At 32.0% G+C, this 16,023-nt stretch overlaps 1 protein-coding gene across 1 annotated transcript; it reads right to left on the bottom strand.

The window, feature by feature from the left end:
* Positions 1 to 5,510: 5,510 nt before the first annotated feature.
* LOC134726217 (patched domain-containing protein 3-like) lies at positions 5,511 to 15,966 on the bottom strand (the record flags this gene model as incomplete). The annotated part of the gene is made up of 4 exons (XM_063590618.1): positions 5,511 to 7,043; positions 7,802 to 8,002; positions 11,379 to 12,153; positions 15,934 to 15,966. Coding segments are annotated over 4 exons (2,463 nt in total), but the record flags the coding sequence as incomplete, so codon positions are not given.
* Positions 15,967 to 16,023: the final 57 nt, after the last annotated feature.

Raw genomic sequence — 16,023 nt, 5'->3', positions numbered from 1 at the left:
CGAAAAACATCCTAAACTATCCAAGATCTTTCCCGAGCCACCTGTACTGGCTTTCCGCAGGCCCAAAAGCCTTAAAGACTTGCTGGTGAGAGCTGAGTTATGCTCTCAAGCAGGCTCTTCGTCAGTGGGCTCTTGTAAGGGTTGTGGAAACAAACGATGTCTGACTTGCAAACAAATACTGGATACCCAGACTTTTAACAGTCACTCCACTGGTACAGAATACACCATATTTTGCAATGTTAATTGCAAGACTACAAATGTTGTGTATCTCCTACAGTGTAAATGTGGTAAACAGTATGTTGGCGAGTCAGAACAGCCGTTTCACAAACGAATGAACGGTCATCGTAGCGACTACCAATGCAAGCCAGACCTCCCTCTTAGTCGACATTTGAGATCCCCTGGCCACACTAAGGCAGATCTCAATCGACTGACCATTACTATCATTGACCACAACTATGCTTGGTCTAGGGAGGATAGACTTACTCGGGAAAGATTTTTGATAAGAAAATTAACAACTTTGGCACCAAATGGGATAAATGAAAAGATGTAATTCGACACCATGCAGTGCTTCACATCTGGGTTATATCACTTATTATTACAGTCCCCGTTTCTATTTCTATCCTTACTCATTTCTAAAATATATCTGTTGAATATAACAATCTAAATTGCTTAATTTTTTTATGGATGTATAAGTACCAAGCCACGTCCAACTATTTTACTTTAGTAAAAAAAAATTTTTAAACGGCCGTTTGTTTTAAACATCGCAGACTCTAATGTAACTACACTACAGTTGTTAAATCTGAAATATTTAGAAATTTAGACCGTTCAGTGCTGTTTATTTAGAAATAAGACCGTTCAATGCTGTTTATTTGGAATTCTTATTGACGCAATCTTTCTTGTAACATCATAATTATCGACACTGTTAAAGCTTTAGAATTGTGCTAGTTCATATCGCACATTATTATTTTTATTTAAAACATTTATTTGAACTCTGATGTAATTAGTCATATAACCTATTTCATATTCAACATATTTTTGCAATGATGCAAGCGTCTTAACTGATGTTCGGTTTGCCTTTTTTATTGTATAAATTTCAAGATTTAGTAAAAGTTTAATCTAAGAAGACTTAAAGATGATTCATTTAACATCAGAATCTGACTGACGAAGGATATCTGTTATCCGAAATATTTATAAATAATTACATTTACAGTTCCTTTTTGTGTTATTGGTGTTGTTATGTACACTTTTTAGGCGTTTATATATATATATATATATTTATGATCATTTTTGGGCCAATTATATAGCATAATATAAAAGTGCAAGTATATTACGTCGACATAATGTGTCGTGATATTACCGTTGTTGTAATGTCAGGGATAACGTTGAAGAAACGTAATTTTACGTCACCAAAACGTTAATGTATGATGTTGTGATAACGTGATATAAACGTTGTAATGTCAGGGATAACGTTGTGGAAACGTCAATTTACGTCACCAACACGTTAATGTATGACATTGTGACATCGTCGACATAACGTGATATAAACGTTGTTGTAATGTTAGGAATAACGTTGTAGAAACGTAATTTTACGTCATCACATCGTTAATATACGACGTTGTTACAACGTCAAGAAAACCATACACTTTTTCGTAAATACAACGTAATAACCTGACGTCAATGCGACGAAAACATGACATTGTCACGACGTAATTACGACGTTATACCCCAGGCCCACTAGGCCACGATCGCACTACGATCTGTGAAAAAAATGCAAATTTTGATGATCGTAGTGCGATCGTGTAGATCGCAGTAAGGTCGTATCACGGTCGTGGTGAGGTCTTCAAGATCGTGAAGAGCGTGGCCAACTTTGAACATGTTCAAAACAATCGTGGTGCGGTCGTGGCGAAATCAGGTCGTAGTAAAAGCGTAGTGAGAGCGGACTAAGATCGTAGTAAGATCGCAAAGGTCGCTGTACAATCGTAGCGAGAGCTTAGCGAAAGCGTGATTCTATTCGGAGAGACTGCGCTACGATCGCACAGCGACGTTATCACGATCTCACTACGACCATCACGTTCTCACTACGACTATACCACGCTGTTTACGACCATAGTACGATTCTAGCACGCCCTTGCCGTCCTCATCACGCTCTTCTTACGACCTGACTACGTTCACACTACGACCATCATTCTCATTGTCATTTTCACATAAAATATATAAAAAAGCTCCCTAGATTTTGTTTGTTTGAATGTAATTATCCATTTGCTCTAACGGCTCAACCATGCTTCTCGTTTTTATATAGATTAGACCGTTGGTTTTCCCGTTTAAATGGTTTAACACTAGTAATATTTGGGGTCCTTTATAACGTGCTGATTGATGTGAGCCAAGGCTCCGTGTAGAAGGCCGTACCTTGGCCTATAATGGTTTACTTTTATAAATTGTTTCTTGGATGGAGATTTGTCTCATCGGGACTCATACCACATCTTCCTTTTGGTGGCATGACTGTTTTGTTTCCGAGAAATCTACGATTTGATCAGAAATAGAAGGAATTGAACTGTATTGATATGGAACACGATGTTGACGTTAAATTGCTGAGAACGTAGTAAGATCGCGCTATGAACGTAGTATAATCGTGGTAAAAACGTGTTATAATCGCAGTAAGATCGTGTTGCAATCGGATAACTCATGGAATGGTCGTAGTGAGAACGTGAAGAGCGTAGAAAGATAGTGATAAGCGTAGTGAGGTCGCAGAATAAGCGCGGTGAGAACGTGGTATAATCGTAGCGGGATCTTTGTAGAAGCGTAGAGAGGACGTAGTAGTATCGTGAAAGAAACGAAAATTTTCATTTTCATACCGCTCATACCGCGACCTCACCACGATCTAAATTTATTTTAGATCGCGGTGAGCGTGGTGTGATCGTGGTCTAGTGGGACTGGGGCTTTACATTGTTAGCTGGGTAATTCATATATGCTGATATTTGCAGATTTTGTGCTGCATCCAGGCTAAGTTGTGATTGTTCACTCAGTGAATTCAATATTTTTAAAACATTCTGCTGAAAGTGCGCTCAAATAATCTCGATAGTGCAAAAGGGCTCAAATTAAGATATAAACTCAACATATGATTTTTATGTTAAAACATTCAATTACAGTATAAATTACTTAGTTAAAATATGTACACAATTAAGTTAACACAAAATTAAAACGAGTACAGAATTTCAGACACGCAGTTATAAATCTCTCACACACACATATATTATTACAAGCACATTAATAGGCGCGTTAAATCATACCTCAGGCCCACCACATATGGATAATCAATTCTGAAATTCATATCAAACTAATATAAATAAAGGCAACAGTAGTATACCGCTGTTCAAAACTCGTAAATCTATGGACAAAAAACAAAATTAGGGTAACAAACAAAAACCGAGGGAAACGCATTAAATATAAGAGGAGAGCAACTACACAAAATTAAAATGTAACATACACAGAAATGGACTAAGCATTAGACAAAATCCGATGAGAATAACAAATATAACATCAAAACCAAATACATGAATTTGGGATAGAAAAGTACCGTATCATGTCTTATAGTAATGTTAATTCACACTCAAATATAAGAGAAAACAAACGACACAAGGGAAACACAACGTTAAAATGTTACACACACAGAAACGAACTATAAGATAACAATGGCCATTTTCCTGACTTGACACAGGACATTTTTAAAGATAAAAATGGTGGGTTGAACCTGGTTTTGTGGCATGCCAAACCTCGCACTTTAATGGCAATGTTGAATATAACATTGAAATGACAACATGATATTACAGGACTACAATACAAATAAATAGGAGAACGTATTAGATAAAGAAACACATTATTAATATATAACAAAAAGCATCAGGTTTAAAATTCAATACGTCAAAGAAATGCGCCTCGTCCACGCAAGACTCACCAGTGACGCCCTGATATAAAAGCTCGAAAGGGGAAAAAAAGTACAAAGTTGTACAGCACTGAAGATCAAAAGTTGAAAAAGGTTGTGTCAAATACGGCTATATGTTTTTATGCTTGGAATAAGAACATCCTTATTATTATAATAGATAATAGAACAATTTATGCTATTGCAAACAGTAAATTTTATCAAATGAATATAAAAGATATACATAATGAAACTGAAGTATTAACTAATTACAGAAAACAAAACCCGAATACATAATACAAAGTCCATCACAGAAAAATAGACACACCCGACTTGGTCCAGTTCTCAATAATATAATGACAAAGCAAGACAGGTTTAATAAGGTGTTATCACATATATCACTTATGATTGTTTTAGGCAATATTTTTCAATTATATATGGATTTGTTCAGGCTTTGTTCATATTTACAGTTCAAAGCTTATAAAATAAACCAACTAAAAAATCATTAAATGTTATTTTGCTTTTAAGATAATGAAATATTTTGACCATAAGGTTCATTAGTTCATTTCAGTGACCTAAATTACCTAGTGGTCTAATGAGTTCCACTACATTGATAACTATCCTGTAATCAGTTTGTATTTTACTACACGAGTGATGCTCGAATAAAAAAGTTTTAATTTTAACTTAACTAACTCATTTCAGACGTTCTAGAATACCTTCATTAAATGAGGAGCCATCACCTTTGATATTGCAGCAGGTAACCTTGCATTGTGCACTACCTTTTAGAGAGCATTTTGAAATTATAAGCACTTTGAATGATGCTCTTTTGTGACAATTGTTATGAATCTAATTAAATTGACATTTAACATTTATACATTCCGTATTCAAAAGTTGCGACTATTTTAAATCATTTAAGGTTTAGATTGTTCTCGTTATATATACATATAAGGCGATTTTTTTCTTTCGATATTGTTTCCTTACAGAGGTCTTATGATAAATCATATTATAAAAATCATACCTCTTGGATGATAAATCAGGAAATCATGAGCATTAACATAATTTTGTGTCGGTAGTAAACGCGATAGTTTTGTTGTATCTGATATAAGCGTACTAGTATTAACTATTGTTAGTATCTCTAAACATTATTTAATGTTGATTACAGGCATTATTTAGTTGCTCATTATTGAGTTTTCAGAAAAATTCTACTACATATCTAGCCAGTGATACAGTCTACTTTTTTGAGACTGAAATGAAAAATATTCAAGATGCAGAAGGTCGAATATAAGAAATACAAAGGCTTTTCGTAAGCAGGTAAAAAAATAACTAGTCTATCAATCATTTTAAAAGAAACTATAATGAATACTGCAAAATTCATTTCCTATAAAATTATAACTTTTCTCTGTGAAATTAAAAATTGTTAAATTGGAAGAACTAGAGGTCGAAGATAACAAGGAGCAAGCAAAACACAAAACAAAAATCAGTCGAAAGAAACTGACAAGTTGAACGCTATTTCAAATGAACTATGGACGACGAAGAAACGACAATCAATTTCATAAAACCCTGCATAGAAATTAAAACCATGATATTTTTTTCATTTTTGTAAGCACAACAAAATATATAAGCATTGAATGGCACCACAAACGTAGTTGTTCTTGGAATAAGTATAACAATCGTTAAGAAGCATTAGTTAAACTTCGTAGACTTGCTGTTGATATCCGTGGTATGGTATTCGGTTTATAATTCATAAGTTCGTTTTGGTTTTTTTCGTCTTTCTCTGAATATTTCATTTTGTCGTTTACTGGTTCTGTGTCTGGTGTTCCGTAAATAGGGCCTATCCAAGAGAGCAATACTGGAAGAAGAAAAATGGCATGCATAGCACCTACAACCACAACAATAAACATTACTTTAAAAAAGGAAAAGAAAATGTATGATTTTGAAAAAGCCAGCACAACTATACCAATAACAGAAGAAAGTGCTCCATTTAATATAGGACCTCCCGCCAAATCTAATGCTGTACTTACTCTAGCATCTCTATTATTCCCTGGAACATGCGCATACGCATGACAAATATGAGCACTAAAATCAACAGAAAATCCTACACACATGACAATATGGATCATCGTCACAGAACTTAAAGTGAGGCCCCAAATTTGCATTAAGCCAATAACACCTACCATGATCATCGAAACAGAAACCGTTACCAAAAGTATAAGGACAGGCAAAGGCATAAATATAGCGGTGACTAAAAACACAACAGAAACAGCTATTGCCAAAGTCTGAATTGTTTGTGGAACAATTTGTACATATTGCTCGAAGAAAACAAAACTGGGTGAAAAGACAAATACTGGCAAAGTAGATGACTTTGCAATTTCTCTGACACGTACCATTAGAGAAGCTTGATCGCTTGATGTTGTAAGGCTTTTGCTGAGAACATGGAACCGTGATGCAACAATTGAATTGTTTCTAATAATGACATCGTTAACAAATATGTTGCCATGAGTGTTTAGAAAAGTCTTCAATCCCAAAATAAAATTCGATTGCGATGCATTTAAAAATGCTGGGGATTTTGTATATGAATCTAACCAAGAGAGCTCAAAAGTATTATGAATATCTTTATCTTCTTTAGCTTTTCTTAATAAAGTGTTTAAATCATTTAATGAAAATCTATATTCGATTTCAGATTTTACATAGAACGACACAAAGAAGCTTTGACTGAAAAATTTTAAGTTTGTGTCATAAAATTTATAATGATAAGAGTCACTAGAGACTAAGTTTCTGAGATCAAGATCCTCACGAAAATTCCATGCACCCCATGCCGAAACACCTAAATAGCCTAAAAATAGTAGTATGATAATAATCCTTGTTGGTTTACTCTTTACAGCTTTTTTTAATAGAATTTTTGGATATTTTTCAATAGGTCCTTCAACTTCTTCTCTCTTCTGACGTGGCGCACCTCCACAAAATAAGACAACTGTTTTCGATTTTCCTTCCTCTTTGAGTGATTGATGAGGTTTTGTTTTGCAACAAGTGAACCAATGGCGCTGTTTTGAAACTCGAACTTCATTGATAGTCATGATTCCGGTGTAGAATGTCAGGTAATTGAAATAACAAAACAAAACAGCACAACCTGTAATAAACCGATACTTATATACTAATAATAATAGCTGTTCACATACAGTAAATTGAAATAACACTTTACATATTCGGTGCATAATTCAGTAGCTCTTTAATTTAAAATAAATGGTGTTGAACGAACCACGACCAATTAACAATCATATCTCGGAAAGATAGTTCTTATTTAAATTAAGATGAGCCATCTGTATAAAAACATTGGACCTGTCCAGTTAACGTTTTGTCAGTATTTAACGTGAGTTATTATTTGAAATTTAAAATCTATGAACCTAAAAAGTGAACATGTGTTAATATGTCTTTCGATTGAATTAAGCCATTACAAATGATATTTTATAATGTGTCTCTCTATGATGTGATGTAACACTTTTGTTTCAAATAGGGTGAAGGTTTGGTACCATTTAAACGTTTAAACCCGCTGCAATTGTTTGCACCTGTCCTAAGTCAGGAGTCTGATGTTCAGTAGTTGTCGTTTGTTGATGTGGTTCATAAGTGTTTCTCGTTTTTTGTTTTTTTATATAGTTTAGACCATTGTTTTTTCCGTTTGAATGGTTTAACACAGGTAATTTTTGGAGCACTTTATAGCTTTCTTTTCGGTGTGAGCCAAGGCTCCGTGCTTTATACCGTACTTTGACCTATGATGATTAACTTAAATAAATTGTGACTTGGATGGAGAGTTGTTTCATTGGCACTCATACAACATCTTCTAATATCTATATAATAAAGAAAAAACGTCAATTAAAGTTTAGAACTTACCTGTATACCAAGAAAAATTGCGGACACTAGGAAAGACTGATGCTGCACCTGCACAGAACGCTACGATGTCTGTTAATGATGTTATGGTGATAGCAATTCCACTTGTCCTTATTGTCTTACCAATACGTGCTTCGACGGAATCGTCACTCTTTGTATCAGCCAAGCCAGATAAAAGAATAAACATATTGTCCACACCTATACCTGGAATAAAAATATAAATTTCTTTTATCATCGATTAAGTTACATGACATACACCTCAATATCATTATAAAACAGTCTCGATTGATAGAAGTAAATTAAAAAAGAGAGGCGAAAAATACCAGAGGGACATTCAAACTCACATGTCGAAAATTAACTGACAACTCCATGGCTGAGCAAGAAAAGACCAACAGACAACTTAAAGTACACAAAAAATAACCAGACAAATAAACAAAAGTACATATAACACAATATAGAAATGTATTTGAATATATATTATTCGGGTTTAGTTTTCTGTAATTAGTTAATACTTCAGTTTCTTTATGTAAAGTCTTTCATATACATTTGATAAAATTTACTGTTTGCAAAAGCATGAATTGTTCTATATAATAAGAATGTTCTTATCCCGGGCATAAAAACAATGTCGTATTTGGCGAAACCTTTTCAACTTTTGATCTTCAGTGCTGTACAACTTTGTACTTTTTTCACTTTCGATCTTTTATATCTGGGCGTCACTGTTGATTTTTGTGTGGACACGGCGCGTTTTTGGCGTATTGAATTTTAAACCTGATGCTTTTTGCTATCTATTAATCATGTCTTTCTTTGTCTAATATGTTCTCTTATTTATTTTGTATTGTAGACCTGTAATATTATGTTGTCATCTCAATGTTATATTTAACTTTGTCATTAAAGTGCGAGGTTTGGCATGCCACAAAACCAGGTTCAACCCACCACTTTTATTCCCCTTTAAAAGTGTCCTGTACCAAGTCAGGAAGATGGCCATTGTTATATTATTGTTCGTTTATGTGTGTGTTGCATTTTTACGTTGCGTCGTTTGTGTTTTCTCTTATTTTTGAGAAATTGAGATAAGACATGGCACGGTACTTGTCTATCCCAAATTCATGTATTTGGTTTTCATGTTATATTTGTTATTCTCGTGGTGTTTTGTCTGATGCTTGGTCCGTTTCTGTGTGTGTTACGTTTCGGTGTTATGTCGTTGTCCTCCTCTTATATTTAATGCGTTTCCCTCGGTTTTAGTTTGTTACCCCGATTTTGTTTTTTGTCCATGGATTTATGAGTTTTGAACAGCGGTATACTACTGTTGCCTTACTTAAGTATGCAGTTATGAAGGCCTATGGTTTTTTATACTGTCAAAACTTGCACAAAGTAATGTTTCCATCCAATTTTTTGCCTGTACATTCAAGCCGTTGAATATGTTATCATAGCTATTATTGTTTGAGAAGGCATGATTTATTGATCAGTTGAAATTTACTTTGACTTAGATTACAATACATGTAAGAACTCTTAAACCTGTAATTTGCTTATCTATTTTGGTTCTTATAATTGGTTCTTATGTTGTTGTGCTGTGACATTTCTTCTTCCAGGTAAAAGTTGAGAATGTTCATGTTCCAAGTCATGAGCCAGCAATTAGTTGTCTTTCGTTTAGATGTTTTTCGTTTATTGGTTTCAATTAATCCGGCCATGGTGTATAGTGTTTTGACTGTTTAACATTATATCATGAACTTTTATAGCTTGCTTTACAGTTTTATTGTTCAAGGAAGTACGGGGACTTATGCATCTAAGTGATTTGGTTTGAGATGTATATTATATCACATCTTATCTTTATATAGAATGGATAAAAAAATCCATCTGTGAAGGTTTATTTTGAAAGCCAGTAGGATTTTGTAGATATATAAGTATGTATTTCTCTTATGACAGGTTGTAATTATTGGTAACTGTAAAGTCAATTTTGACATTTTGTTAATCGCCAAAGTTAAATTATGCGCCGGTTAGATTGGTGAAAATTAAAAATATTCTGGCAATTGGTCTAGTATTTATGGAAAGGACTATCCAAACAAGATATATAGCAACGTGTAAAATAATAATAATAATAATAATAATAATAATACTTATGATAATAATAATAATAATAATAATAATAATAATAATAATAATAATAATAATAATAATAATAATAATAATAATAATAATAATAATAATAATAATAGTAAAATAATAATAATAATAATAATAATAATAATAATTATAATAATAATAACTTAATATTTAATATTTAATAATAATAATAATAATAATAATAATAATAATAATAATAATGAAAATAATAATAACAAATTTGATAGCTATATATATTAATAATAATGTTATTGGTGCAAATATCGTATAAAAAAACAAGAACTATTTTTAAAAAAGATATCCGACGTATTTAAATTTGAGTATATGTTTAAACCTATCATTTCGATAAGCACATTGATGTAGGACCTCTTTAATTAAATCCCGGAAATCTCACATGCGTAGGTTCGTTCTAAAAGTCATGTACGATTGTACAACAAAGTTTACATTAAAAATTATATAATTGTTCCGAATAAACAGCTGTCATGGATGCAAAGAGCTATTGGAGAAACAATTATTTTAATAAAAATATAAATCTTTGTAAGATCTAGTTCAAATATTTATAGTTTTTCACTTGGTTTCCATCACGATATAATTAACGAGACGTTTTTTCAAACACAACCAAATCACCCACCATGACAGCATTTTGTCCAATCACAGAAAGAATTTTCGAGCATGCGTATTCTGTTGCCATAGTTAAGCGTCCCTAAGTCCAAAGGGTACAAACCGAAACTATACCGACTACGTATTGCAAATCTAATAACAGTACTGTTTTCTGATTAATACTGTTTTTGATAAGTGTTATCTATTTGACAGTTTAATAAGACAGGGTGTTATGACCAAATTATCAAAAAAGATTTTGAATTTGTCACTTGTTAAATATTATGTTTCTTCTTCAAATTTACACATAGTTAAGTAATTTAAATATATAAAAATAGGTTTTATTGTAAATTAATAGGTAAATATATACAGGAAGGGGCCACTTTTAGTGATCGAGAGTTTTACTAGCTCCATAGCTCAATCCTTCTGTATTGGCATGAAAATATGAATAATGTTTTGTTAATTTTGCTGTTTTAATAAAAAGAAAATCATTGCGGATCTAGGAATGTATCTCCCGAATGCAAAGCTTTGACTCCTTGTACTTATTTCGATTTTAAATTTTGAATAACTTTAGCCCTGAATATCACGACGAGACTTTATTTGTCGAAACGTGCATCTAGCGCAATAGAAATTTCATCGTCAATGATTTTACAAATGAAATGCATTTATAATAGATTATATGACAAGATTTCATCGTCAATGATTTTACAAATGAAATGCAGTTATAATATATCATATGACAAGATTTCATCGTCAATGATTTTACAAATGAAATGCATTTATAATAGATCTAATGACAACATTTGCCCGCTATGTACATAAACATATTAATAAAATTAACATGATTAAATCGTTTGATACGTACCTAATATCAAAAACGGCATTATCCCAACAATGTCTACAAACGAAACACCACAAACACTAACAAGACCAAATGATGCCAGAATCGCCAGGCATGTAGACAAAACACCAGCTAAACCAAGGTAATATCGATTATCAACGCAGTTCGTTCCCATCAAAGCTAGACACGCAAATACGATCATAAGCGTAAATGTAACTGAAAACACGGAAATGTCACCAGTTACATTTTTGCTTAATTCAGCACTCAGACTACCAGAATGGGAATATTTGACCATTATATCAGTATTTTGAAATGATGCCATTCTTTTAACAAATTTTTTCTCCCATTTTCTGGATAAATCAAATGATTCAGATATAAGATTAAATCGTAACTTAAGGGCAGTTGCATGTTTGATTAAACCATTTACAAGTACTACGTTTCCAATAAATCGATCTAAAAGAACTGTTTGTCCTAACGTTATGTTATAAGGGGGATATGTGATATTGCCTGTTTTCATATCTGACGTAAATTTAGAATCTAGCAAGAAGCTACCGTCAACAACACATTGATTACTTGATCGTGCACACACATCTGAATAGAAGTAAATGTTTCCAGAAGAATCTTCGACTGTCGTGTTGCGAATGTAATTGTTGAGTTCTTCAATGTGCTTCCAATTTGTTATGTTTAGTATATCATTTCCATTCTTGAGTTCTATGATAACTTCTCCGTACTGACCCAAATCCGACAAACTTTGTACATTAAAGTTTGCGCTTGTGTTGATTTTGAACAAAGTTTCAACCTGAAAACAATGACAAGATTTGATAATAATTTTATTCAATTTCATTATTTATTTTCTTTTTTGTCCTTTTTGGGTTACAAAGCTCTCAAAATTTTCAATAAACTTAAATGTTCAAATAGTTTGGCCTCGAGCATCACTGAAGAGACGTTTAACGTAGTACCGTTAAGGTGGTATGGGAGTCTATGATAAAAATGATAGAATTTGTTCATACTTTGCCAAAACGTAGTATATATTGATGTTTGTTCAAAAATATAATAAAAGTGATAGGACACCGCGCATTTTCTCAAATTACAGGTCAGGGCAAAAAGACACAGTTTGTATGGATTATACAGGAAAAAACACCATTTTGTGATTAGAAACTAAACAAAATGATAGAATTGTAAAATAAATTTGGAAAATATAGTTTTCACACAATGCTTTGAGAATATCAAAAGAAAAGGTAGGGTCACCATACGTTTTTTCCGGCTAAAATACAAAATAGGAAAATTTCATGTAGATTCCTTCAGAAAATGCACTGTTTTAGAGTAACCTCACCTTAAAATGCCAATTTTAAAACGATCAAAAATAATCTACACTAAAAGTCTTGTAAAAATATTAATATGTATAAGTTATATTCGTATAAATTGGTTCTTTAAAATGGAAATACAAATTAAATATCTGAATTCCTGCATCAAATTTTGCTAACTTGATAGAAAATCTAAACCTTAAGTTCTCTGTTTTTTACAATCCAAGATGGCGAAAGCCACCCATACCACCTTAATATTATTAAAGATCAGGTTATACACATATTACACTGTGTGTATCCACCAGTTAAAAAATAGGTCCAACAAATAAACCTTATTGCATTTTTAAAATTTGAGAAACAACTATTCTAAAAGGTATAGAAGATGGTATGATAAGAGCCTGAAACTATAACAAAAGTAAGACTATGACATTCAGTCCTTTCAAAATAAGACCTTTTCATTCATAAATGAAAAGAATCATTATTGTTTTGATAATACAGGGCAAAATTGTCATTTATGATGTCCCTGTTACGCAATGCAACGTTAAATGTAACACACACAGAAACGAACAATAATATAACAATGGCCATATTCCTGACTTGGTACAGGACATTTTAAAATATTTGCCCAAGTAAATTTAGTGGAAATTCCACAAACGGAGTATAGATAATTCAAAATTTTGTTTTGGCGAAAATCATATATTTTTTTTCCTGATGTTAAATGAGAACTATAATATGAATTACTGCGGATAACAATTTTGAAGCCACAAAAAGGTATAGAAAAGTCGATTTATCGATTATAAATCAATAAGAATATACTCATTGTTTTTTTATATTTGTTATTTAGACCCTCAAACTTATTGTATTTTAAAACATTTAATTGTCAATTGTCATTTGTAAAAAAAAATGTACAATTAATGGCACTGAACTTTAAATAGAATCACATTTATTGCACCCTGAAAATGACTTCTTTAGGCAAAAAGTTAACAAAATTCAATCTAAATATGTAAATTATTGTTTGTGGCTGCTTTTTCTTTTCTATTTCATTTCAGTTAAGGAATAGAGTGTTAAAAAAAGGAGTAAATAATATGTTTAAGTATGGGTAAAATTTGTATGATGATGTGTGTTTGAAATCCCCATACTGCCAAACTGCTTAGACAATCACAGCACTAAAGCTATCGTTGAGATGACTTACACACTATTAACCGGGAAAATATCAAGTGCTTACAATGGCAGTATTATTTTGAGACATATATCTGGTAACATGAACGAAAAATTAAGTAATTCTAGATATTTTTAAATTGTCTCAATGACATTTCTTTATGATAATACATTTTGGATAACATACACTTAACTTTGTTTAGGGACTTTCCGTTTTGAATATTCCTTGGAGTCCGGGTTTTTTGTTATTTTACTTTTATACACACAATTACAAATATTTTCTGTTATTTAAAAAATATATATTATATAGAAATGTTTGTCAAATTACCAGTTTGTTTATTGTGATCACCAACACGATTCACCGAAAATTTTTGCCCTTATATTTTATACAGATTCGTCAATTAAAAAAAATCTTACAAGTTACTTCATCATAATAAAGTCATATTTAAAGTCATAAGAAACCTCAAATCAAAAAAAATAATGCATATGTTTTTTATAACTCAAGGGATAGTTTTCATTATAAAACTTATGTACCTATACTTTTTTCTGAAGAACATTCTTTAATTTATTCATATTTAGAAGAAGTTTACTTTATTTTAATTGCTTGCTTCCAGCAACCAATTCCCCCGACATATTTTCCGTATGCAAAGTGACCTCAGTGTAACCCATCTTGTAAAACTCCGGTGATAAATAAACTATTATCTGAATACACATGTTAAACACGTGCTCTCTTTCCATGCTTTTTTGTTTATTTTTTGTCGATTGTTGACAAACAGGTGACCATCGTTAAACTTCGGCTTCAAACGACGAACTTTAATTACCTGCCATATTTTCACAACAACACTGACCGATTGGAAAAAAAATTGACGATTGACTGTCCCTTTGGTGTCTTTCGTCCCTCTTTTATACGAAATTTACAAGAAAAAAATGACAAATTCGTGCACAGAAGACTAAGTTTATGATGTGTGTATGCATTGGTTCAAGAATTGGAAGAACATAATTTTTCACCGGTCACTCGTTTCTTATGACTTTAAGAGAAGGAGATCCATTTTGGATATATGTTTTAAATAATACGATGGACATTTGTTTCGATTGGTGGGGAGTATAATCATATGTCAGCGATTTTTTTAAATACTGTTGTTTATTTAAGATTTTAATAATACTTAAATAATAGAGTATTCAGGTTATCATATAACACTTATTTTATATGAGTCCGATAATTATTGAAGAAAATATTAAAGAAAATGCAAGACATTGAATTTGAACAATGATAAAAATATAGATATATACAATAAAATTGAGAATGGAAATGGGGAATGTATCAAAGAGACAAAAACCCGACCATAGAAAAAACAACAGCAGAAGGTCACCAACAGGTATACAATGTAACGAGAAATTACCGCACCCGGAGGCGTCCTTCAGCTGGCCCATAAACAAAAATATGCTAGTTCAGTGATAATGAACGCCATACTAATTTCCAAATTGTACACAAGAAACTAAAATTACAATAATACAAGACTAACAAAAATGCGGCGGGGTTAAACATAGTACAATTTTGATAGTATACATAACTCATGTTGTATACTTTAATCTGAAAATGTTAAATTACGAGAAAGTTACATGTTTTAAAAATTGACATAATATTCGAATTGTTTTTTGTTTGTTCTCTATTATGAATTATGTAACAACTTCCAAAATAACATCATTAATAATTCAACAACATGCATTAGCTGAATAATAAATAATCTGATAGAACGTGTCATTTGGTTGTTTGTTACGTTGAATATCATATTCGAATGCAGTATAATCTTTTTTCCAATTCAAAATGTTTGGTTCTGATAGAAAAGGTACGGCCTTAAAACAACGTTATAACTGCTAGAAAATCAATCCTGTACACAAATATCATGTACATTTCTACAAAACAAAACCAACTATTTGTTTATACATTTGCCCAAATAACAGCGTATATCATTCCAAACATTTTTAACAACCTTTTTGTACGCATACACATATATCGAATGAGTTAAAACCTTTCTATGTTTTGGCTTGATATGTACACCCAAGTTGATGTTTTTATGAAACAATTATGTACAAAACAGTTTTCATGCAAAACTTACTGTTTCTTTGTCTTTGCTTGCAGTATTTCCTGTTGAATACCTGATTCTGGATTAAGTTTTAAAAGACCAACTCCAAGAGCAGCATTGATA

This window comes from Mytilus trossulus, chromosome 7 (assembly GCF_036588685.1).
Source record: "Mytilus trossulus isolate FHL-02 chromosome 7, PNRI_Mtr1.1.1.hap1, whole genome shotgun sequence".
Taxonomy (NCBI): Eukaryota; Metazoa; Mollusca; class Bivalvia; order Mytilida; family Mytilidae; genus Mytilus; species Mytilus trossulus.
This window is presented reverse-complemented; position numbering and strand designations above follow the sequence as displayed.